The sequence below is a fragment of the Oncorhynchus gorbuscha genome, linkage group LG15, assembly GCF_021184085.1.
Source record: "Oncorhynchus gorbuscha isolate QuinsamMale2020 ecotype Even-year linkage group LG15, OgorEven_v1.0, whole genome shotgun sequence".
In the NCBI taxonomy this organism is placed as follows: Eukaryota; Metazoa; Chordata; class Actinopteri; order Salmoniformes; family Salmonidae; genus Oncorhynchus; species Oncorhynchus gorbuscha.
In genome coordinates, this window is record NC_060187.1 from 81,295,741 (window position 1) to 81,319,826 (window position 24,086).

The 24,086-nt window shown below is 54.0% G+C and overlaps 1 protein-coding gene and 1 long non-coding RNA gene across 2 annotated transcripts in view; both read left to right on the forward strand.

The window, feature by feature from the left end:
* Window positions 1–13,395, forward strand: part of LOC123998202 — a 20,093-nt gene extending 6,698 nt beyond the window's left edge. Inside the window, exon 3 of the long non-coding RNA XR_006832233.1 lies at window positions 12,978–13,395. This is a non-coding gene — a long non-coding RNA (uncharacterized LOC123998202). The remainder of the gene's footprint in view (window positions 1–12,977) is intronic.
* A 130-nt stretch (window positions 13,396–13,525) lies between these two features.
* LOC123998200 (histone-lysine N-methyltransferase ASH1L-like) overlaps window positions 13,526–24,086 on the forward strand; it is a 32,659-nt gene continuing 22,098 nt past the window's right edge. The window contains exons 1-2 of the mRNA XM_046303225.1: window positions 13,526–13,695; window positions 17,485–21,955. Of these exons, the coding sequence (XP_046159181.1) occupies window positions 17,587–21,955 (4,369 nt within the window). The 5' untranslated portion in view covers window positions 13,526–13,695; window positions 17,485–17,586. The remainder of the gene's footprint in view (window positions 13,696–17,484; window positions 21,956–24,086) is intronic.

Here is a 24,086-nt window from a genome sequence, read left to right on the forward strand (position 1 = left end):
GAGGGAGACAGAAAGACGGAGACAGAGGGAGACAGAGAGACTGAGACAGAGAGAGAGGGAGACAGAAAGAGGGAGACGGAAAGAGGGAGACGGAGACAGAAAGACGGAGACAGAAAGACGGAGACAGAAAGACGGAGACGGAGAGAGGGAGACGGAAAGAGGGAGACGGAAAGAGGGAGACGGAGACAGAAAGACGGAGACAGAAAGACGGAGACGGAGAGAGGGAGACGGAAAGAGGGAGACAGAAAGAGGGAGACGGAAAGAAAGACGGAGACAGAAAGACGGAGACAGAGAGAGGGAGACAGAAAGAGGGAGACGGAAAGAGGGAGACGGAGACAGAAAGACGGAGACGGAGAGAGGGAGATACGGAGACGGAGAGAGGGAGACGGAGACAGAGAGAGGGAGACGGAGACAGAGAGACGGAGACGGAGAGAGAAAGACGGAGACAGAGAGACGGAGACAGAAGGACTGAGACAGAGAGATGGAGACAGAGAGAGGGAGACAGAAAGAGTGAGACGGAGAGAAAGACGGAGACAGAGAGACGGAGACAGAAGACGGAGACAGAGAGACGGAGACGGAGAGAGAAAGAGAGACGGAGACAGAGAGACGGAGACAGAGACAGAAGGACTGAGACAGAGAGATGGAGACAGAGAGAGGGAGACAGAAAGACTGAGACGGAGACAGAAAGACGGAGACAGAGAGACGGAGACAGAAGGACTGAGACAGAGAGACGGAGAGAGGGAGACTGAGACAGAGAGACGGAGACAGAGAGACGGAGACAGAGCGACGGAGACAGAGCGACGGAGACAGAGAGAGGGAGACTGAGAGATTGAGAGAGGGAGACGGAGAGACGGAGACAGCGAGACGGAGAGAGGGAGACGGAGACAGAGAGAGGGAGACGGAGACAGAGAGAGGGAGACCGAGACAGATAGGGAGACTCAGAGACTGAGACAGAGAGACAGAGAGACTGAGACAGAGAGACAGAGATAGGGAGACAGAAAGACTGAGACAGAGAGACTGAGACAGAGAGACGGAGACAGAGCGAGGGAGACGGAGACAGAAAGACAGGGACAGAGAGGGAGACTGAGAGAGGGAGACTGAGAGAGGGACACAGAGAGAGGGAGAGGGGGAGACAGAGAGAGGGAGACAGAGACTGAGACAGAGAGAGGGTGACGGAGACAGAAAGACTGAGACAGAGAGAGGGAGACAGGGAGACGGAGACAGAGAGAGGGAGACAGAGACAGCGAGACTGAGACAGAGAGACTGAGACAGAGAGAGGGAGACGGTGAGACTGAGACAGAGAGACTGAGACAGAGAGAGGGAGACGGAGACAGAAAGACGGAGACAGAAAGACGGAGACAGAAAGTCGGAGACTGAGAGAGGGAGACAGAAAGACGGAGAGAGGGAGACTGAGACAGAGAGACTGAGACAGAGAGAGACTGAGAGAGGGAGAGACGGAGACGGAGAGAGGGGAGACGGAGACAGAGAGACTGAGACAGAGAGAGGGAGACAGAGAGGGAGACAGAGAGGGAGACGGAGACTGAGAGAGGGAGACAGAGACAGAAAGTCGGAGACTGAGAGAGGGAGACGGAGACAGAGCGACTGAGACAGAGAGACAGAGACAGAGAGAGGGAGACAGAAAGACGGAGACAGAGGGAGACAGAGAGACAGAGGGAGACAGAGAGACAGAGGGAGACAGAGAGACAGAGGGAGACAGAGAGACAGAGGGAGACAGAAGACAGAGAGACAGAGAGACAGAGGGAGACAGAGAGACGGAAAGAAGGAGACGGAGACAGAAAGACGGAGACGGAGAGAGGGAGACAGAGAGACGGAGACAGAAAGATGGAGACAGAGAGACGGAGACAGAGAGACGGAGACGGAGAGAGGGAGACAGAGAGAGGGAGACGGAGACAAAGAGACGGAGACAGAGACGGAGAGAGAAAGACTGAGACAGAGAGATGGAGACAGAGAGAGGGAGACAGAAAGACGGAGACAGAGACAGAAAGACGGAGACAGAAGGACTGAGACAGAGAGAGGGAGACAGAGAGACGGAGACAGAAAGAGGGAGACAGAGAGACTGAGACACAGAGAGGGAGACACAGAGAGGGAGACAGAAAGACGGAGACAGAAAGACGGCGACAGAGAGACTGAGACAGAGAGAGGGAGACAGAGAGACTGAGAGAGGGAGACAGAAAGTGAGACAGAAAGACGGAGACAGAGAGACTGAGACAGAGAGACGGAGACTGAGAGAGGGAGACGGAGACAGAAAGACAGGGACAGAGAGGGAGACTGAGAGAGGGAGACTGAGAGAGGGAGACAGAGAGGAGAGGGGGAGACAGAGAGAGGGAGACAGAGACTGAGACAGAGAGAGGGTGACGGAGACAGAAAGACTGAGACAGAGAGAGGGAGACAGGGAGACGGAGACAGAGAGAGGGAGACAGAGACAGCGAGACTGAGACAGAGAGACTGAGACAGAGAGAGGGAGACGGCGAGACTGAGACAGAGAGACTGAGACAGAGAGAGGGAGACGGAGACAGAAAGACGGAGACAGAAAGACGGAGACAGAAAGTCAGAGACTGAGAGAGGGAGACAGAAAGACGGAGAGAGGGAGACTGAGACAGAAAGTCGGAGACTGAGAGAGGGAGACGGAGACGGAGAGAGGGAGACGGAGACAGAGAGACTGAGACAGAGAGAGGGAGACAGAGAGGGAGACAGAGAGGGAGACGGAGACTGAGAGAGGGAGACAGAGACAGAAAGTCGGAGACTGAGAGAGGGAGACGGAGACAGAGAGACAGAGACAGAGAGAGGGAGACAGAAAGACGGAGACAGAGGGAGACAGAGAGACAGAGGGAGACAGAGAGACAGAGGGAGACAGAGAGACAGAGGGAGACAGAGAGACAGAGGGAGACAAAGACGGAGACAGAAAGACGGAAAGAGGGAGACGGAGACAGAAAGACGGAGACAGAAAGACGGAGACGGAGAGAGGGAGACAGAGAGACGGAGACAGAAAGATGGAGACAGAGAGACGGAGACAGAGAGACGGAGACGGAGAGAGAAAGACGGAGACAGAGAGAGGGAGACAGAGAGAGGGAGACAAAGAGACGGAGACAGAGACGGAGAGAGAAAGACTGAGACAGAGAGATGGAGACAGAGAGAGGGAGACAGAAAGACGGAGACAGAGACAGAAAGACGGAGACAGAAGGACTGAGACAGAGAGAGGGAGACAGAGAGACGGAGACAGAAAGAGGGAGACAGAGAGACTGAGACACAGAGAGGGAGACAGAGAGACTGAGAGAGGGAGACAGAAAGTGAGACAGAAAGACGGAGACAGAGAGACTGAGACAGAGAGATGGAGACTGAGAGAGGGAGACGGAGACAGAAAGACTGAGATAGAGAGACGGAGACAGAGAGAGGAGACTGAGACAGAGAGACGGAGACAGAGAGAGGGAGACAGAGAGACGGAGACAGAGAGAGGGAGACGGAGAGACGGAGACAGAGCGAGAGACAGAGCGAGGAGACAGAGAGAGAGACGGACAGACGGAGACAGAGAGAGGGAGACAGAGAGAGGGAGACAGAGAGACTGAGAGAGACTGAGAGAGGGAGACGGAGAGAGGGAGACGGAGACAGAGAGAGGGAGACGGAGACAGAAAGACTGAGACAGAGAGACGGAGACAGAGAGAGGGAGACTGAGACAGAGAGACGGAGACAGAGAGACGGAGACAGAGAGACGGAGACAGAGAGACGGAGACAGAGCGACGGAGACAGAGCGACGGAGACAGAGCGACGGAGACAGAGAGACGGAGACAGAGAGAGGGAGACAGAGAGAGGGAGACAGAGAGAGGGAGACAGAGAGACTGAGAGAGGGAGACGGAGACAGCGAGACGGAGAGAGGGAGACGGAGAGAGGGAGACGGAGAGAGGGAGACTGAGAGAGGGAGACAGAGAGAGGGAGACAGAGACTGAGAGACTGAGAGAGGAGACAGAGACAGAAAGTCGGAGACTGAGAGAGGGAGACGGAGACAGAGCGACTGAGACAGAGAGACAGAGACAGAGAGAGGGAGACAGAAAGACGGAGACAGAAAGACGGAGACAGAGAGACAGAGGGAGACAGAGAGAGAGGGAGACAGAGAGAGGGAGACAGAAAGACGGAGACTGAAAGAGGGAGACGGAGACAGAAAGACGGAGACGGAGAGAGGGAGACAGAGAGAGGGAGACAGAGAGAGGGAGACAGATAGACGGAGAGAGGGAGACTGAGACAGAAAGATGGAGACAGAGACGGAGACGGAGACAGAAAGAGGGAGACGGAAAGAGAGAGACGGAGACAGAAAGACTGAGACGGAGAGAGGGAGACCGAGAGAGGGAGACAGAGAGACGGAGAGAGGGAGACGGAGACAGAAAGATGGAGACAGAGAGACGGAGACGGAGAGAGAAAGACGGAGAGAGGGAGACAGAGAGAGGGAGACGGAGACAGAAAGATGGAGACAGAGAGACGGAGACAGAGAGACGGAGAGAGAGAGACTGAGACAGAGAGATGGAGACAGAGAGAGGGAGACAGAAAGACGGAGACGGAGACAGAAAGACGGAGACAGAAGGACTGAGACAGAGAGAGGGAGACAGAGAGACGGAGACAGAAAGAGGCAGACAGAGAGACTGAGACAGAGAGGGAGACAGAGAGACTGAGACACAGAGAGGGAGACAGAAAGACGGAGACAGAAAGACGGCGACAGAGAGACTGAGACAGAATAACTGAGACAGAAAGACGGAGACAGAGAGACTGAGACAGAGAGACGGAGACAGAGAGAGGGAGACGGAGACAGAAAGACTGAGACAGAGAGACGGAGACAGAGAGAGGGAGACAGAGAGACGGAGACAGAGAGACGGAAACAGAGCGACGGAGACAGAGCGACGGAGACAGAAAGACTGAGAGAGAGAGAGGGAGACGGACAGACGGAGACAGAGAGAGGGAGACAGAGAGAGGGAGACAGAGAGAGGGAGACAGAGAGACTGAGAGAGGGAGACGGAGACAGAGAGAGGGAGACGGAGACAGAGAGAGGGAGACAGAGAGAGGGAGACGGAGACAGAGAGAGGGAGACTGAGACAAAGAGGGAGACAGAGAGGGAGACAGAGAGACTGAGAAATAGAGACTGAGACAGAGAGAGGGAGACAGAGAGAGGGAGACAGAGAGAGGGAGACAGAAAGACTGAGACAGAAAGACTGAGACAGAGAGACGGAGACAGAGCGAGGGAGACGGAGACAGAAAGACAGGGACAGAGAGAGGGAGACTGAGAGAGGGAGACTGAGAGAGGGAGACTGAGAGAGGGAGACAGAGACTGAGACAGAGAGGGGGAGACAGAGAGAGGGTGACGGAGACAGAAAGACTGAGACAGAGAGAGGGAGACAGGGAGACAGAGAGAGGGAGACAGAGACAGAGAGACTGAGACAGAGAGACTGAGACAGAGAGACTGAGACAGAGAGACTGAGACAGAGAGACTGAGACAGAGAGACTGAGACAGAGAGAGGGAGACGGAGACAGAAAGACGGAGACAGAAAGACTGAGACAGAGAGACCGAGAGAGGCAGACAGAGACAGAAAGTCGGAGACTGAGAGAGGGAGACGGAGACAGAAAGACGGAGAGAGGGAGACGGAGACAGAAAGTCGGAGACTGAGAGAGGGAGACAGAGGGAGACAGAGAGACGGAGACGGAGACAGAGAGAGGGAGACAGAGAGAGCGAGACAGAGAGGGAGACGGAGACAGAGAGACTGAGAGAGGGAGACAGAGACAGAAAGTCGGAGACTGAGAGAGGGAGACGGAGACAGAGAGACAGAGACAGAGAGACAGAGATAGGGAGACAGAAAGACGGAGACAGAGAGACAGAGGGAGACAGAGAGACTGAGACAGAGAGAGAGGGAGACAGAGAGAGGGAGACAGAAAGATGGAGACAGAAAGAGGGAGACGGAGACAGAAAGACGGAGACAGAAAGACGGAGACGGAGAGAGGGAGACGGAGAGAGGGAGACGGAGAGAGGGAGACGGAGAGAGAGAGACAGAGAGACAGAGAGAGAGAGACGGAGAGAGGGAGACGGAGACAGAAAGATGGAGACAGAGAGACGGAGACAGAGAGACGGAGACGGAGAGAGGGAGACGGAGAGAGGGAGACGGAGAGAGGGAGACAGAGAGAGGGAGACAGAGAGAGGGAGACAGAGAGAGGGAGACAGAGAGAGGGAGACAGAGAGAGGGAGACAGAGAGAGGGAGACGGAGAGAGGGAGACGGAGAGAGGGAGACGGAGAGACGGAGACGGAGAGAGGGAGACGGAGACAGAAAGATGGAGACAGAGAGAGGGAGACAGAGAGAGGGAGACAGAGAGAGGGAGACTGAGACAGAAAGACCGAGACAGAGAGACAGAGAGGGAGACTGAGAGACTGAGACAGAGAGACTGAGACAGAGAGACTGAGACAGAGATAGGGAGACAGAGAGACTGAGACAGAGAGACAGAGACAGAGAGACGGAGACAGAGATAGGGAGACAGAGAGACTGAGACAGAGAGACTGAGACAGAGATAGGGAGACAGAGAGACGGAGACAGAGATAGGGAGACAGAGAGACTGAGACAGAGATAGGGAGACAGAGATAGGGAGACAGAGAGACTGAGACAGAGATAGGGAGACAGAGAGACAGAGAGACTGAGACAGAGAGACTGAGACAGAGATAGGGAGACAGAGAGACGGAGACAGAGAGACGGAGACAGAGAGACGGAGACAGAGAGAGGGTGACTGAGACAGAGAGAGGGAGACAGGGAGACGGAGACAGAGAGACTGAGAGAGAGACGGAGACAGAGAGACTGAGACAGAGAGACTGAGACAGAGAGACTGAGACAGAGAGAGTGAGACAGAAAGACAGAGACAGAAAGACGGAGACAGAGAGACTGAGACAGAATAACTGAGTCAGAAAGACGGAGACAGAGGGAGACAGAGAGACGGAGAGACTGAGACAGAGAGACGGAGACGGAGACAGAGAGAGGGAGACGGAGACAGAAAGACTGAGACAGAGAGAGGGAGACAGAGAGAGGGAGACAGAGAGAGGGAGACATAGAGACTGAGAGAGACGGAGACGGAGACAGAGAGACGGAGACAGAGAGACGGAGAGGGAGACGGAGAGAGGGAGACGGAGAGAGGGAGACAGAGAGAGGGAGACAGAGAGAGGGAGACAGAGAGAGGGAGACAGAGAGACGGAGACAGAGAGACGGAGACAGAGAGACGGAGACAGAGATAGGGAGACAGAGAGACTGAGACAGAGAGACTGAGACAGAGATAGGGAGACAGAGAGACGGAGACAGAGATAGGGAGACAGAGAGACAGAGACAGAGATAGGGAGACAGAGATAGGGAGACAGAGAGACTGAGACAGAGAGACTGAGACAGAGATAGGGAGACAGAGAGACAGAGAGACTGAGACAGAGATAGGGAGACAGAGAGACTGGAGACAGAGAGACGGAGACAGAGAGACGGAGACAGAGAGACTGAGACAGAGAGAGGGTGACGGAGACAGAAAGACTGAGACAGAGAGAGGGAGACAGGGAGACGGAGACAGAGAGAGGGAGACAGAGAGACTGAGAGAGAGACGGAGACAGAGAGAGTGAGACAGAAAGACGGAGACAGAAAGACGGAGACAGAAAGACTGAGACAGAATAACTGAGACAGAAAGACGGAGACAGAGGGAGACAGAGAGACGGAGAGACTGAGACAGAGAGACTGAGACAGAATAACTGAGACAGAAAGACGGAGACAGAGGGAGACAGAGAGACGGAGAGACTGAGACAGAGAGACTGAGACAGAGAGACGGAGACAGAGACGGAGACAGAGAGAGGGAGACGGAGACAGAAAGACTGAGACAGAAAGACTGAGACAGAGAGAGGGAGACAGAGAGAGGGAGACAGAGAGAGGGAGACAGAGAGAGGGAGACAGAGAGACTGAGAGAGAGACGGAGACAGAGAGACGGAGACAGAGAGACGGAGACAGAGAGAGGGAGACAGAGAGAGGGAGACAGAGAGACGGGAGACAGAAAGACCGTGACAGAGAGGGAGACAGAGAGACGGAGACAGAGAGACGGAGACAGAGAGACGGAGACAGAGAGACGGAGACAGAGAGACGGAGACAGAAAGACTGAGACAGAGAGAGGGAGACAGAGAGAGGGAGACAGAGAGAGGGAGACAGAAAGACAGAGACAGAGAGACTGAGACAGAGAGACTGAGACAGAGAGACTGAGACAGAGAGAGTGAGACAGAAAGACGGAGACAGAAAGACGGAGACAGAGAGACTGAGACAGAAAGACGGAGACAGAGGGAGACAGAGAGAGAGAGACTGAGACAGAGAGACTGAGACAGAGAGACTGAGACAGAGAGACGGAGACAGAGAGACGGAGACAGAGAGAGGGAGACGGAGACAGAAAGACTGAGACAGAGAGAGGGAGACAGAGAGAGGGAGACATAGAGACTGAGAGAGAGACGGAGACAGAGAGACGGAGACGGACAGAGAGAGGGAGACAGAGAGAGGGAGACAGAGAGACGGAGACAGAAAGACCGTGACAGAGAGGGAGACAGAGAGACGGAGACAGAGAGACTGAGACAGAGAGGGAGACAGAGAGACGGAGACAGAAAGACAGAGACAGAGAGAGGGAGACAGAGAGAGGGAGACAGAGAGAGGGAGACAGAAAGACTGAGACAGAGAGAGGGGGAGACAGAGAGAGGGTGACGGAGACAGAAAGACTGAGACAGAGAGAGGGAGACAGAGAGAGGGAGACAGAGAGAGGGAGACAGAGAGAGGGAGACAGAGAGGGAAACTGAGAGACTGAGAGACTGAGACTGAGAGACGGAGACTGAGAGACGGAGACTGAGAGACTGAGACAGAGAGAGGGAGACAGAGAGAGGGAGACAGAGAGAGGGAGACAGACAGAGGGAGACAGAGAGAGGGAGACCGAGACAGAGAGACTGAGACAGAGAGACTGAGACAGAGAGAGGGAGACAGAGAGAGGGAGACAGAGCGAGGGAGACAGAGAGACTGACACTGAAAGACTGAGACAGAGAGAGGGAGACTGAGAGGGGGAGACTGAGAGAGGGAGACTGAGAGAGGGAGACTGAGAGAGGGAGACTGAGACAGGGAGACTGAGACAGAGAGACTGAGACAGAGAGACTGAGACAGAGAGACTGAGACAGGGAGACTGAGACAGAGAGACTGAGACAGAGAGACTGAGACAGGGAGACTGAGACAGAGAGACAGAAAGACAGGGACAGAGAGAGGGAGACTGAGAGACGGGGACAGAGAGAGTGAGACAGAGGGAGGGAGACAGAGAGAGGGAGACTGAGACAGACAGAGAGAGGGAGACTGAGACAGACAGAGAGACAGAATAGAGACAGAAAGACAGAGAGAGGGAGACAGAGAGAGGGAGACCGAGAGGGGGAGACAGAGAGACGGAATAGAGAGAGGAAGACTGAGACAGAGAGAGACAGAGAGAGGGAGACAGAGAGAGGGAGACAGAGAGACGGAGACAGAGACGGAGACAGAGAGACGGAGACAGAAAGACTGAGACAGAAAGACTGAGACAGAAAGACTGAGACAGAAAGACTGAGACAGAGAGAGGGAGACAGAGAGACTGAGACAGAGAGACTGAGACAGAGAGGGAGACTGAGAGACTGAGACAGAGAGAGGGAGACAGAGAAAGGTAGACAGAGAGAGGGAGACAGAGAGAGGGAGACTGAGAGAGAGGGAGACAGAGAGACTGAGACAGAGAGAGGGAGTCAGAAAGACTGAGACAGAGAGAGGGAGACTGAGAGACTGAGACAGAGAGAGGGAGTCAGAAAGACGGAGACAGAGAGACGGAGACAGAAAGACTGAGACAGAGAGAGAGACAGAGAGGGAGACAGAGAGACTTAGACAGAGAGAGGGAGACGGACAGAGACAGAGAGACAGAATAGAGAGAGGAAGACACAGAGAGGGAGACGGAGACAGAAAGACTGAGACAGAGAGAGGGAGACAGAGAGACAGAGACAGAGAGAGGGAGACAGAGAGAGGGAGACAGAGAGAGGGAGACAGAGAGAGGGAGACAGAGAGAGGGAGACAGAGAGAGGGAGACAGAGAGACTGAGACAGAGAGAGGGAGTCAGAAAGACTGAGACAGAGAGAGGGAGACTGAGAGACTGAGACAGAGAGAGGGAGTCAGAAAGACGGAGACAGAGAGACGGAGACAGAAAGACTGAGACAGAGAGAGAGACAGAGAGGGAGACAGAGAGAGGGAGACGGACAGAGACAGAGAGACAGAATAGAGAGAGGAAGACACAGAGAGGGAGACGGAGACAGAAAGACTGAGAGAGGGAGACAGGAGACAGAGACTGAGAGAGGGAGACAGAGAGACAGAGACAGAGAGAGGGAGACAGAGAGAGGGAGACAGAGAGAGGGAGACAGAGAGAGGGAGACAGAGAGAGGGAGACAGAGAGACTGAGACAGAGAGAGGGAGACAGAGAGAGGGAGACAGAGAGAGGGAGACAGAGAGAGGGAGACAGAGAGAGGGAGACAGAGAGAGGGAGACAGAGAGAGGGAGACAGAGAGAGGGAGACTGAGAGACTGAGACTGAGAGACTGAGACTGAGAGACTGAGACTGAGAGACTGAGACTGAGAGACTGAGACAGAGAGAGGGAGTCAGAAAGACGGAGACAGAGAGACGGAGACAGAAAGACTGAGACAGAGAGAGGGAGACAGAGAAAGGTAGACAGAAAGATGGAGACAGAGAGACTGAGACAGAGACTGAGACAGAGACTGAGACAGAGACTGAGACAGAGAGGGAGACAGAGAGACTTAGACAGAGAGACTTAGACAGAGAGAGGGAGACGGACAGAGACAGAGAGACAGAATAGAGAGAGGAAGACACAGAGAGGGAGACGGAGACAGAAAGACTGAGACAGAGAGAGGGAGACAGAGAGACAGAGAGAGGGAGACAGAGAGACAGAGAGAGGGAGACAGAGAGAGGGAGACAGAGAGAGGGAGACAGAGAGAGGGAGACAGAGAGACTGAGACAGAGAGGGAGACAGAGAGGGAGACAGAGAGGGAGACAGAGACAGAGAGGGAGACAGAGAGGGAGACAGAGAGGGAGACAGAGAGGGAGACAGAGAGAGGGAGACAGAGACAGAGAGACAGAGAGTAAACGATGGCTGTTCAGGGGAATGTTATTGTTGGGTGTGTTACTTGCCATAGCATCACATTAAAAGTCCATTTACAATGGGGTCAATGAAAAGCTTACTTGACTTAGAGGAAACCAGGGGAGGGGGAGGAATTCACACTCGTTTCCAAAAATAAGTTTTGCCCGTTCCTTCGGATTTGTGTTACACCACTACTGAGAGGGGAGGAGGGGAAAGTTCTGGAGGATGTGAATGGAAGGATTGAGGTTGAAGAGGAGAAAAACACTGAAGAGAAGAGGGGGAAGAAATATGGTTTTCATTAACATGGATACGGTGCCTGGTGCTGGGTTGACCATTTTACTGTGTGGTCTGTTCAGAAAGAGAGAGAGAGTCGCAAAGGGTTGCTGACAGACATGAAACAGAAGGTTGGAGAGAAAGGTGGAGTACAGTAGAGGGGAGGGAGGGAGGGAGGGAGGGAAAGGTGGAGTACAGTAGAGGGGAGGGAGGGAGGGAGGGAGGGAGGGAGGGAGGGAGGGAGGGAGGGAGGGAGGGAGGGAGGGAGGGAGGGAGGGAGGGAGGGAGGGAGGGAGGGAGGGAGGGAGGGAGGGAGGGAGGGAAAGGTGGAGTATAGTAGAGGGAGGGAGGGAGGGAGGGGGAGGGAGGGAGGGAGGGAGGGAGGGAGGGAGGGAGGGAGGGAGGGAGGGAGGGAGGGAGGGAGGGAGGGAGGGAGGGAGGGAGGGAGGGAAAGGTGGAGTACAGTAGAGGGGAGGGAGGGAGGGAAAGGTGGAGTACAGTGGAGGGAGGGAGGGAGGAGGAGGGAGGGAGGGAGGGAGGGAGGGAGGGAGGGAGGGAGGGAGGGAGGGAGGGAGGGAGGGAGGGAAGGAGGGAGGGAGGGAGGGAAAGGTGGAGTACAGTAGAGGGGAGGGAGGGAGGGAGGGAGGGAGGGAGGGAGGGAGGGAGGGAGGGAGGGAGGGAGGGAAAGGTAGCAGGATTGTAGTGTGGAGGGAAGTTGAAGTTGGTATCGAGCATGAGCCCTTAGATCTGTGATCCCTTCAGAAAAGAAAGAAAGACGGAGGAAGGAAGGAATGATACCTTTTTAAAGAATTTGAAAAGAGTTTTCCAGTAAGTGCAGGCATTCTTGGAAAGGGCTGCTCTGCTGAGTATGATTGGTCCCCTGGGGTTCTGTTCAGTGAGGTCATCAGTGAGGTCATCATCTGAATCATCTCCTGAGTGACTTTACTGCCATCTGCTACACACACACACACACACACACACACACACACACACACACACACACACACACACACACACACACACACACACACACACACACACACACACACACACACACACACACACACACACACATACACACATACACACACACACCATACAAACACACACCGTACACATGCGGCTCGGGAAATTGTATTGCAGCATTTTCTTCCGGACTTTGGACGGAGAAAGCAGAGGAAAGTGAGGGAGCTGACTCCAGTTGTATTGTTTAGTATAGTGTCGGGATGCCAGGCTGGGTGATGCTGTGGTCAGCTACAAGCCTACTTGTAAGCTGACATTTAGGTGGTGTCTTTTGTCGTCTGTTATAAGCATTATAGTAAGTGCCATAGAGGCAGTATAGTTTCTGTGTTTTCACGTTCTTGTAAAGTACTTTACATTTGGATTGTCATTCGGTTGTTTTTCAGTAAAGCTGACAGAGACTCCTGTTGTTGTTGTTGTTGTATTGCTGCTACTAATGTCTGATGTCAGTGAAATAACCTCTTTCTCTGTCTGTTTCTCTCTTTCACTCCATCCTTCTCAGTTCACGTCTGACTGACTGACAGACAGAGAGGGACAGAGTGCTGGACAGTTGGGTCAAGAAAGCCTTTTGTTATTTAATCTCTAGACAATACCTGTTCCCTTCCACCCTGGGTGCTGCCCCCCCCACCCCCCCTCCCCCTCACATCTCTGATGGACCAGAGAGCGAAGGGGGGCCCATCTCTACCTCCACCATCCTCACTGCCTCTCCTCCCCACAGCCCCACCACAGCAGTACCCAGAGAAAGAGGGAGGCGGTGGGACCAGGAAGAGGATAGAGAAGGAAGGAGGTGGTGCAGTACTGGAGGTGCTCATTGAGGGGTGCTGTGGTGATGCAGGGCAGAGACAGCTCCCATTCCCAGGCAGAGAGAGGAGCTGCACTGAGGGCAATGTGAGGCTGAGGATCGGAGTCCAAACGGCCAAACGCACCAAGAAACCCCCCCAGGACCCTGGAGGGCTACGAGTGTAAACCCACCATCAGGACGTACCAGAGGCCTGGGAGGGGGGCAGCAGGGAGGGGGGGTCAGGAGGGAGGGGGGAGTGGGCAGGGGAACCGTCCTCAGGAGGAGGGGGGACGGAGAGCAGAACCAGGGGTCAGACCGCAGCACCACCCAGACCAGGAAGATACACTCCTCCTCGCCTCCGTCTTCATCATCATCATCATCAGCCCCTACAACCACCCCTCCCAGCCCAGCCAACCCTCAGACTGCGCCAGCCAAACAGGTAGGAAGAGAACCACCTCCACCTCACGGAATACCTGACTTTTTAACCACTTACTACTCATTTATTACATTGACTAGTACTTCAGTTCTGCTTTATATACCGGGTCCCCTACAAATCTCTCCAGTGGGAAGAACTATTCCCATTTGAAACAATTCTATATTATTACACATTTATGTAGGCTTGTGCATGATATGCATTAGTGTTCAGTATGTGTGTTTCCTATTCATCCAGGCGTGTTATCCGGTCCAGAACACTCAGCGGTTCCTAATGGTTTCTAATAATAATAAGGTCAAGTGAGTGATTGTCTGGATAGAGGAACTTAAACAGCAGCAGCAGTGGTGCATTAGAATATAGAGAACAGGACTATTAATAGTCACACAGCACAGCAACTATTAGCAGCTGATCCAGACATTGGTCCATCAGCTCTTATGACAATCACCCACCCCAGAGAGTAGATTATTGCTTTAGCTGCAAACACCAGTCAGGCTGCAACAACGCAGCTCCCAAATTACAGGACAAGCATGAAATCTCAAGCCTCCTCATCTCTATTCGTGGCCATTTATAGCTACCAATAGCACAGCTGCCTTTCTCTCTAGTTCTCTCTCTACCCTGTCTCTTTCTCTCTGTCTATTTTTACCTCCCCTCTTTACTCTACCTGCTCTCATTTCTCTTTCTCTCCACCTCTCTCTCTCTCTTTCTCTCCACCTCTCTCTCTCTCTTTCTCTCCACCTCTCTCTTTCTCCACCTCTCTCTCTCTCTTTCTCTCCACCTCTCTCTCTCTCTTTCTCTCCACCTCTCTCTCTCTCTCTCTCTTCTCTCCACCTCTCTCTCTCTCTTTCTCTCCACCTCTCTCTCTCTCTCTCTCTCTCTCTCTCTCTCTCTCTCTCCACCTCTCTCTCTCTCTCTCTCTCTCTCTCTCTCTCCACTCTCCACCTCTCTCTCTCTCTCTCCACCTCTCTCTCTCTCTTTCTCTCCACCTCTCTCTCTCTCTCTCCACCTCTCTCTCTCTCTCCTCTTCTCTCCACCTCTCTCTCTCTCTCTCTCTCTCTCTCCACCTCTCTCTCTCTCCACCTCTCTCTCTCTCTCTCTCTCTCTCTCTCTCTCTCTCTCCACCTCTCTCTCTCTCTCTCTCTCTCTCTCTCTCTCTCTCTCTTCTCTCCACCTCTCTCTCTCTCTTCTCTCCACCTCTCTCTCTCTTCTCTCCACCTCTCTCTCTCTCTTTCTCTCCACCTCTCTCTCTCTTTCTCTCCACCTCTCTCTCTCTTTCTCTCCACCTCTCTCTCTCTTTCTCTCCACCTCTCTCTCTCTCTCCACCTCTCTCTCTCTCTCTCTCTCTCTCTCCACCTCTCTCCACCTCTCTCTCTCTTTCTCTCCACCTCTCTCTCTCTTTCTCTCCACCTCTCTCTCTCTCTCCACCTCTCTCTCTCTCTCTCTCTCTCTCTCTCTCTCTCTCTCTCTCTCTCTCTCTCCACCTCTCTCTCTCTCTCCACCTCTCTCTCTTTCTCTCCACCTCTCTCTCTCTCTTTCTCTCCACCTCTCTCTCTCTTTCTCTCCACCTCTCTCTCTCTCTTTCTCTCCACCTCTCTCTCTCTCTTTCTCTCCACCTCTCTCTCTCTTCTCTCCACCTCTCTCTCTCTCCACCTTCTCTCTCTCTTTCTCCCACCTCTCTCTCTCTTCCACCTTTCTCTCCACCTCTCTCTCTCTCTTTCTCTCCACCTCTCTCTCTCTCTTTCTCTCCACCTCTCTCTCTCTCTTTCTCTCCACCTCTCTCTCTCTCTTTCTCCATCGCTCAATTTCTCCTCTTGCCGGGTCAACTTCATTTCAGTCTCCATCACCTCAGCTTCTCTCCTCCCATGTGTCCTAATTTCTCTCTTTTTCTCGCTCACTCATCTTCTCTCTCTCTCTCTCTCTCTTTTCCTCTCTCTCTCTCTCCCTCTCTCTCTCTTCCTCTCACGCTCTCTCTCTTCCTCTCTTTCTGTATCTCTATCTCTGTCATTGTGTCCTTTAGCTGTCTTCCAACAGGCTTGCACCAGCACCCCACCCTTACTGTTTCTCTCTCTCTCTGTCATTGTGTCCTTTAGCTGTCTTCCAACAGGCTTGCACCAGCACCCCACCCTTACTGTTTCTCTCTCTCTGTCATTGTGTCCTTTAGCTGTCTTCCAACAGGCTTGCACCAGCACCCAACCCTTACTGTTTCTCTCTCTCTCTGTCATTGTGTCCTTTAGCTCTCTTCCAACAGGCTTGCACCAGCACCCAACCCTTACTGTTTCTCTCTCTCTCTCTGTCATTGTGTCCTTTAGCTGTCTTCCAACAGGCTTGCACCAGCACCCCACCCTTACTGTTTCTCTCTCTCTGTCATTGTGTCCTTTAGCTGTCTTCCAACAGGCTTGCACCAGCACCCAACCCTTACTGTTTCTCTCTCTCTCTGTCATTGTGTCCTTTAGCTGTCTTCCAACAGGCTTGCACCAGCACCCAACCCTTACTGTTTCTCTCTCTCTCTGTCATTGTGTCCTTTAGCTGTCTTCCAACAGGCTTGCACCAGCACCCAACCCTTACTGTTTCTCTCTCTCTCTGTCATTGTGTCCTTTATCTGTCTTCCAACAGGCTTGCACCAGCACCCCACCCTTACTGTTTCTCTCTCTCTGTCATTGTGTCCTTTATCTGTCTTCCAACAGGCTTGCACCAGCACCCCACCCTTACTGTTTCTCTCTCTCTCTGTCATTGTGTCCTTTAGCTGTCTTTCAACAGGCTTGCACCAGCACCCCACCCTTACTGTTTCTCTCTCTCTCTGTCAATGTGTCCTTTAGCTGTCTTCCAACAGGCTTGCACCAGCACCCCACCCTTACTGTTTCTCTCTCTCTCTGTCATTGTGTCCTTTAGCTGTCTACCAACAGGCTTGCACCAGCACCCCACCCTTACTGTTTCTCTCTCTCTCTGTCATTGTGTCCTTTAGCTGTCTACCAACAGGCTTGCACCAGCACCCCATCCTTACTGTTTCTCTCTCTCTGTCATTGTGTCCTTTAGCTGTCTTCCAACAGGCTTGCACCAGCACCCCACCCTTACTGTTTCTCTCTCTCTGTCATTGTGTCCTTTAGCTGTCTTCCAACAGGCTTGCACCAGCACCCCACCCTTACTGTTTCTCTCTCTCTCTGTCAATGTGTCCTTTAGCTGTCTTCCAACAGGCTTGCACCAGCACCCCACCCTTACTGTTTCTCTCTCTCTGTCATTGTGTCCTTTAGCTGTCTTCCAACAGGCTTGCACCAGCACCCAACCCTTACTGTTTCTCTCTCTCTGTCATTGTGTCCTTTAGCTGTCTTCCAACAGGCTTGCACCAGCACCCCACCCTTACTGTTTCTCTCTCTCTGTCATTGTGTCATTTAGCTGTCTTCCAACAGGCTTGCACCAGCACCCCACCCTTACTGTTTCTCTCTCTTGTTTGCTCTCCTATTCCCTCCCTCTTTCTCTTTCCTCTCCCTGTCCTCTCTCTGACCCACTAATGCTAATGAACTATGCAGCTCTGAAACACATTACATTTACATACCTCTACTTCCTTGTTAGCAAGGGCACAATGCGGTAAATTATTAGAAAATAGCAATTGTGTAATACATTAACATAACTCTATCATAGGTCTAACTGGGATTCTTTTGGAGAAATATTTCTTTAAAATATTTTTGATTATATGAAAATCTTTACCTGTAAATTACCTAGATCTTTTCAGATAGATGACATAATAAATTACTAATCTGATCTGATAACAATGTGTTTATAACCATGTTTTCATCCCAGCAGGTCCCTGTGAACCTGGGCTATAAGAAGTCAGACACCCTAACGGAGAAACCAAGGCACCCTGACCCACCTGATGCCCACAGCAAACTACCCTCACCTGCCCAAATGGACCAGGCAACCCCCTCTTACCCCACAGCTTCATCCCCCCATTCCCTCCCTCCCTCATCACCCCATTTCCCCTTGGTAAAGGACCCTAGCGGTGAGGGAGGTATGCTGAATGGGGGAGTACCTACAGTCACCTGCCATCCTACCAGACTCACAAAGGTCAAAGGTCGCAAACAGAACTGTTCTTCCTCAGCCGCCCCCACTAACGTGAACTCAACAACAAGACCTCCAGCCTCCAGCCCCCATCAGGCTGACCTTGCAGCCCAGGACAGGACTACAGGCTTCAGCTGCCCTCATACACCACCTCCATTCACAACCCTACTTCCAGACCAGAGAGGAGCCCCAGTGGCTGATGGGAGACTGAGTCCTGCTGCCTCCCTCACCAGCCTGAGCAGGGGACCATTACTACCATCCTCTGTGGGAAATGAGAGAGGGAAGGAGGAGAAAGCCAAGAAGAAGAAAGAGAAAGATGACAAAGCAAGGGGTGAGAAAGGGAAGGGTAAGAGAGGGGAGAAGGGGAGAGGGAAGGAGGACAGAGGGAGGAATGAGAGTCCAAAGATGGACAGAGATGAGAGAGGGAAGGAGGGAACTGGGATGGATGAGAGCGGGAGGGATATGATGGGGAAGGAGGAGAGAAATGGGGATGAGGACAAGGAAAGAGAGAAGCCCAGAGACTTGAGGATGAATAAATCGCCCTCTTCTACAAAGTGTCAAATGTCTGAGGTTCAGAGCAGGAAGACAGGTACACCCAGCCCAGACCTGACCAGCAGAACAGGGGAATCAGATGATACTGGTGCCCCCTCAAGACCCACTGTCTCTCCCTCCAACCCATCCACTGCCTCCTCTTCCCTCACTTCCCTCCCTCCTCCCTCTCTCTCTCTCCACTTTTCCTCTCCTCCTACCTCCCCCCGAGAGCAGGACAGCCGTCCGCTGAAGAAGCGTAAAACCCGACGGCCAAGCTGGACCAGGCTGGTGAACCGGGCACAGAGACTGGCAGAGAACCCAGATGGCCGCCAAGATGCCCCCTTAGTTGCCCCACAGACCCCCACTACCCCCCAGACACCCGCAACTACCAACTCACCCAACCTTCGGTCAGCTGAGTCATGCCTAGCCCCCTTCGTTCCCCCACCCTCCAGTCCGTCCTCCCTCTCCCCCTCTACCTCTACCCCTGTGAGACCCAGACCAGCAGGACGACCCCCATCCCCCACTCAGTCTCACCTGTTGACCTTTGACCCTAGCCCTTTACCTGGACCTGACCGTCCCTTCAATCAGGCCAGAAAAAGGGGTCGCCCCAAATCACAAACCTGGAGCTTGGACGAACCCCAACCCAGACACTCCCCTAAACCTACCCAAGCTGAGATGCTCCCTCATGGGCATGATGAGACTCCGGACCTCCATGTGCTCAACCCAGTGCTGGATCACAGTCCCACCCTCACCAATCCCTCTAGCCCCAACCCCACGCCCAGGAAACGAGGTCGCCCCAAACGGGTGCCCCCTTCCCCCCTCCTCCCCAAACAGACTCCCCAGGACCAGAACAGGGGTACACTGACCCCCTCTGGAGGTGAGGAGGGGGGTAAAGACTTCCCCTCTGAAAAGGGGAACAGGAAGCTGAGGATGAGGAGCATCATAGGAGAGATGAAGAGGAGGAAGAAGAGGAGGCTACTCAGGGAAATGCTTTCTGGGTGTGAAGGGGGGAAGGAGGGGAGAGGAAGAGAGGGAGGTAGAGAGAACTCTCGTGGGTGTGCGGGAGGGGTGTGTGGGTCGGCCACAGCACCCTCCCTGTCCTCCTCCTTTGGGGGTAAACTAGGTCCTCAGATCAACGTGAGTAAGAGGGGGACCATCTACATGGGGAAGAGGAGAGGACGCAAACCCAAAGCTCCAGCTAACTCTAACCCTGCCTTTCAGTCCACACTGTTCACCAGTCTCTCTAGTTCCTCTCTCTTCTCCTCTCCCCAGCCCCATCCTCCCCTCTCTCACCCATTCCCCTCCCCATCTCTCACCCACTCCAGTGGAGCCCAGAGCCCTTACAGTGATGGAGGCTGCACAGAACCTGCTCCCTCCCTCTTCCTCCCCCACACCTTCTCCCTCCCCTCACCCTCCTCATCCTGCGCATCGCCACGTCCTCTCTCCTCCTCCTTCTCCTCCTGCTCATCCCTCTCTCCCTCCCTAAAGAGGAGTTCTCCAGGTCAGGGACGACATCCCCTCTTCCACCATCCCTCCAGCAGACTCTCTTCTCCTCCTCTTCCTCACCCTCTTTACCCCCATCTGCCTGTCTTCCCCACACACCTGAAAGAGGCCACAGCCTCACCTATCAGTAAATCACACAGCAAGGAGATGTTGCCTAGTGATAGTGTGATTGGAATGGACCACAACACTATCTCAGAGAGGGGGGAGAGGAGGGGCCGAGGGAGAGGGGGTGTAACCATGGGAATGACCTCAGATGTCACCCGGTCAGTGTTCCGGACAGGTTTAGGGGTCAACCTGAAGGGTCAGAGACAACCCTCACCCTCCATGTTACTAGAACACCCCCCCCCTGTACCCTCACCCATCAGAGTGTCAGCCTCACCCCCCTCTGCCTCCCCCAGACACACGCCTTCTTCTGACTTAGTGGAACCCAGAGACAGACACAGGCACAGGCGGAGGGGGTACGAATGTCCCTATACCTGCCCCCCCTGCCCCTGCCTAGGGCACAACCAGCGCTCCCACCTGGACCTCTGCCCCTGCCTAGGGCACAACACACACAAGAGACAGAAACACAAACACAAGAGGAAGTACCAGCACCTGCTCATGCACGCGCACGACCCAGACTTCCTCTCTGAACTGGACGATCTCATTGGGCAGTTCAGCGAGGTCCGCATCGGTCGCCACCGTGATTGGGCCAGAGCTGGATTGGGGCAGGATCTCGATGAGAGTGGGGGGAAAAGACGCCACTTTTCCTTATTGTCATCGCAGAATTTCCGCTCGAACGTTTACAGAATCAACTTGAGTGGATACTACTCGCCTCACCCCCTGTCTCACCCCCTGTCTCACCCCTCCTTCTCCCCGCTCCACCCCCACCCCCCCCACGGTCTGCCTTATGGCAGCAGAAAGCCAGAGCAGAGGTTGAGGTGTGGCTGTCCCACCAAGCCCTGTGAGTCCTTAGACCAGGGTGACTGTGGCCAGGGGCGGAGGTGTGGCTGTCCCACCAAGCCCTGTGAGTCCTTAGACCAGGGTGACTGTGGCCAGGGGCGGAGGTGTGGCTGTCCCACCAAGCCCTGTGAGTCCTTAGACCAGGATGACTGTGGCCAGGGGCGGAGGTGTGGCTGTCCCACCAAGCCCTGTGAGTCCTTAGACCAGGGTGACTGTGGCCAGGGGCGGAGGTGTGCCTTACAGGGTATCACAGGGCACCTCCACCCCTCCTCTCTCAGTACCCCCCTGGCCTCCTCCACCACCTCTTCCATCACCCCCATGCCTCTGGGTTTTGGCTACTACAGAGGCTATCCTCTGACCATGGCCCATTACCCAAACCCCCACCCCTCCTTTCCCCTGCCTCCCCCTCATCCCTACGCCCCCCACCACCCCCACCTCCACCCCCCTCACCTCCTCCTCAACCCATCCAGGTTCCACAGGAGGAGGAGCAGGCAGCTGAGGGAGGCTGGGTTGGGTGGAGGTGAGGACGTGGGGGTTATGGGTGAGGGAAAGAGGGCCGGGGTCCGTTCCTGTCCAGCAGGGTCCGTCCCTGGTCGGTCCTGTGTCTGTGGGGGGAGTGAACACAAGCTCAGACACAAACATCGTCACAGACAGCGTGGTCGTGATGGAAAGGAAGAAGAGGATGAGAGAGTTGCCGGGTCACAGCTAAGGTCAGAGTTCACCACAGGATCAGGAGGAAGTAGAAAGACTGGAGGACAAGGGAGTGCTGGGTTGATGGAGTCTCCATGTCAACATAGGCATGGCAAATACCCCTCTTCTTTCTTCTCGGCTTCTGCTAAACCAGCCTCTTCATCATCATCATCAGAGAGGCTCAAACACACACCCCTCACCTGTCTAGGTTCCTCTCACCTTTCCTCATTTGGAGAGGGCTGGGGGGTTCGGCAGAACCCCTGGCTGAGGAGAGGGGGGCTGGGGGCAGGATTCAGACCCCTCGATCCCACCTGGGGCACTATGACAGAAGGGCAGAGGACGGCCGCTGTGGGGGAGTCAGAGAGAGAGGCGGGGGAGAGACACACACCCTGTCACAGCACCTTCACCCCCCCGACACACACCAACCTCTTCACCTCCTCTGCCACCAGTGGGAGGGGCATGAGGAGCGGAAGAGACAATTGGAGACCAGGGAATCAAGACGGGTCACTGAGGAGTGAGGAGCCATCACAGACAGAGAGGAGAGGCACAGGTGAGACTGGGGAGTGAGTGAGTGAGTGAGTGAGTGAGTGAGTGAGTGAGTGAGTGAGTGAGTGAGTGAGTGAGTGAGTGAGAGTGAGTGAGTGAGTGAGTGAGTGAGTGAGTGAGTGAGTTGGGGGCAGTACACTCACACACATTATTTTCCCCTCATTTATTGGTTCATTCTCACAGTCTGTTAATAACCCTTCCAGTCCCATCTGCCAGAGATCTTAGAAATGTCTCTGGTTGTGAAGTTGGCTGCCTGCTGTGCTGTTTGAGCCCTGGGCTATGAAGCTATGAGCAGAACACAGTCATTAGTTAACCACCAGTCTCTATGTATAGTCCTGTTCATGTGTCACTGTCTCAGCTGCTGCTTGTCTGCCTGCCTGCATGACCAACATACTGTACACTGTCTGGCTGGCTGCCTGCATGGCCAACATACTGTACACTGTCTGTCTGGCTGCCTGCATGGCCAACATACTGTACACTGTCTGGCTGGCTGCCTGCATGGCCAATGTACTGTACACTGTCTGGCTGGCTGCCTGCATGGCCAACATACTGTACACTGTCTGTCTGGCTGCCTGCATGGCCAACATACTGTACACTGTCTGTCTGGCTGCCTGCATGGCCAACATACTGTACACTGTCTGGCTGGCTGCCTGCATGGCCAATGTACTGTACACTGTCTGGCTGGCTGCCTGCATGGCCAACATACTGTACACTGTCTGCCTGGCTGCCTGCATGGCCAACATACTGTACACTGCCTGTCTGGCTGCCTGCATGGCCAACATACTGTACACTGTCTGTCTGCCTGCCTGCATGGCCAACATACTGTACACTGTCTGTCTGCCGGCCTGCATGGCCAACATACTGTACACTGTCTGTCTGCCGGCCTGCATGGCCAACATACTGTACACTGTCTGGCTGGCTGCCTGCATGGCCAATGTACTGTACACTGTCTGTCTGGCTGCCTGGCCAACATACTGTACACTGTCTGGCTGGCTGCCTGCATGGCCAATGTACTGTACACTGTCTGTCTGGCTGCCTGCATGGCCAACATACTGTACACTGTCTGTCTGGTTGCCTGCATGGCCAATGTACTGTACACTGTCTGGCTGGCTGCCTGCATGGCCAACATACTGTACACTGGCTGGCTGTCTGCCTGGCTGGCCAGCCAACATACTGTACACTGTTTGCCTGGCTGGCTGGCCGGCCAACATACTGTACACTGCCTGTCTACATGGCCAACATACTGTACACTGTCTGCCAGGCTGGCTGGCTGGCTGGCCAACATAATGTATACTGTCTGCCTGGCTAGCTGGCTGGCCAATCAATATACTGTACACTGTCTGCCTGGCTGGCTGGCTGGCCAACATACTGTACACTGTCTGCCTGGCTGGCTGGCTGGCTGGCCAACATACTGTACACTGTCTGCCTGGATGGCTGGCTGGCCAACATACTGTACACTGTCTGTCTGCCTGCCTGTATGGCCAACATACTGTACACTGTCTGCCTGGGTGGCTGGCTGTCCAGCATACTGTACACTGTCTGCCTGGCTGGCTGGCTGGCCAACATACTGTCCACTGTCTGCCTGGCTGGCTGGCTGGCCAACATACTGTACACTGTCTACCTAGATGGCTTGCTGGCCAACATACTGTACACTGTCTGTCTGGATGGCTGGCTGTCCAGCATACTGTACACTGTCTGCCTGGCTGGCTGGCCAACATACTGTACAAGTTCTGTCTGCCTGCCTGTATGGTCAACATACTGTACAATGTCTGGCTGGTTGGCCAACATACTGTACACTGTCTGCCTGGCTGGCTGGCTGGCCAACATACTGTACACTGTCTACCTGGATGGCTGGCTGGCCAACATACTGTACACTGTCTGCCTGGCTGGCTGGCTGGCCAACATACTGTACACTGTCTACCTAGATGGCTTGCTGGCCAACATACTGTACACTGTCTGTCTGGATGGCTGGCTGTCCAGCATACTGTACACTGTCTGCCTGGCTGGCTGGCCAACATACTGTACAAGTTCTGTCTGCCTGCCTGTATGGTCAACATACTGTACAATGTCTGGCTGGTTGGCCAACATACTGTACACTGTCTGCCTGGCTGGCTGGCTGGCCAACATACTGTACA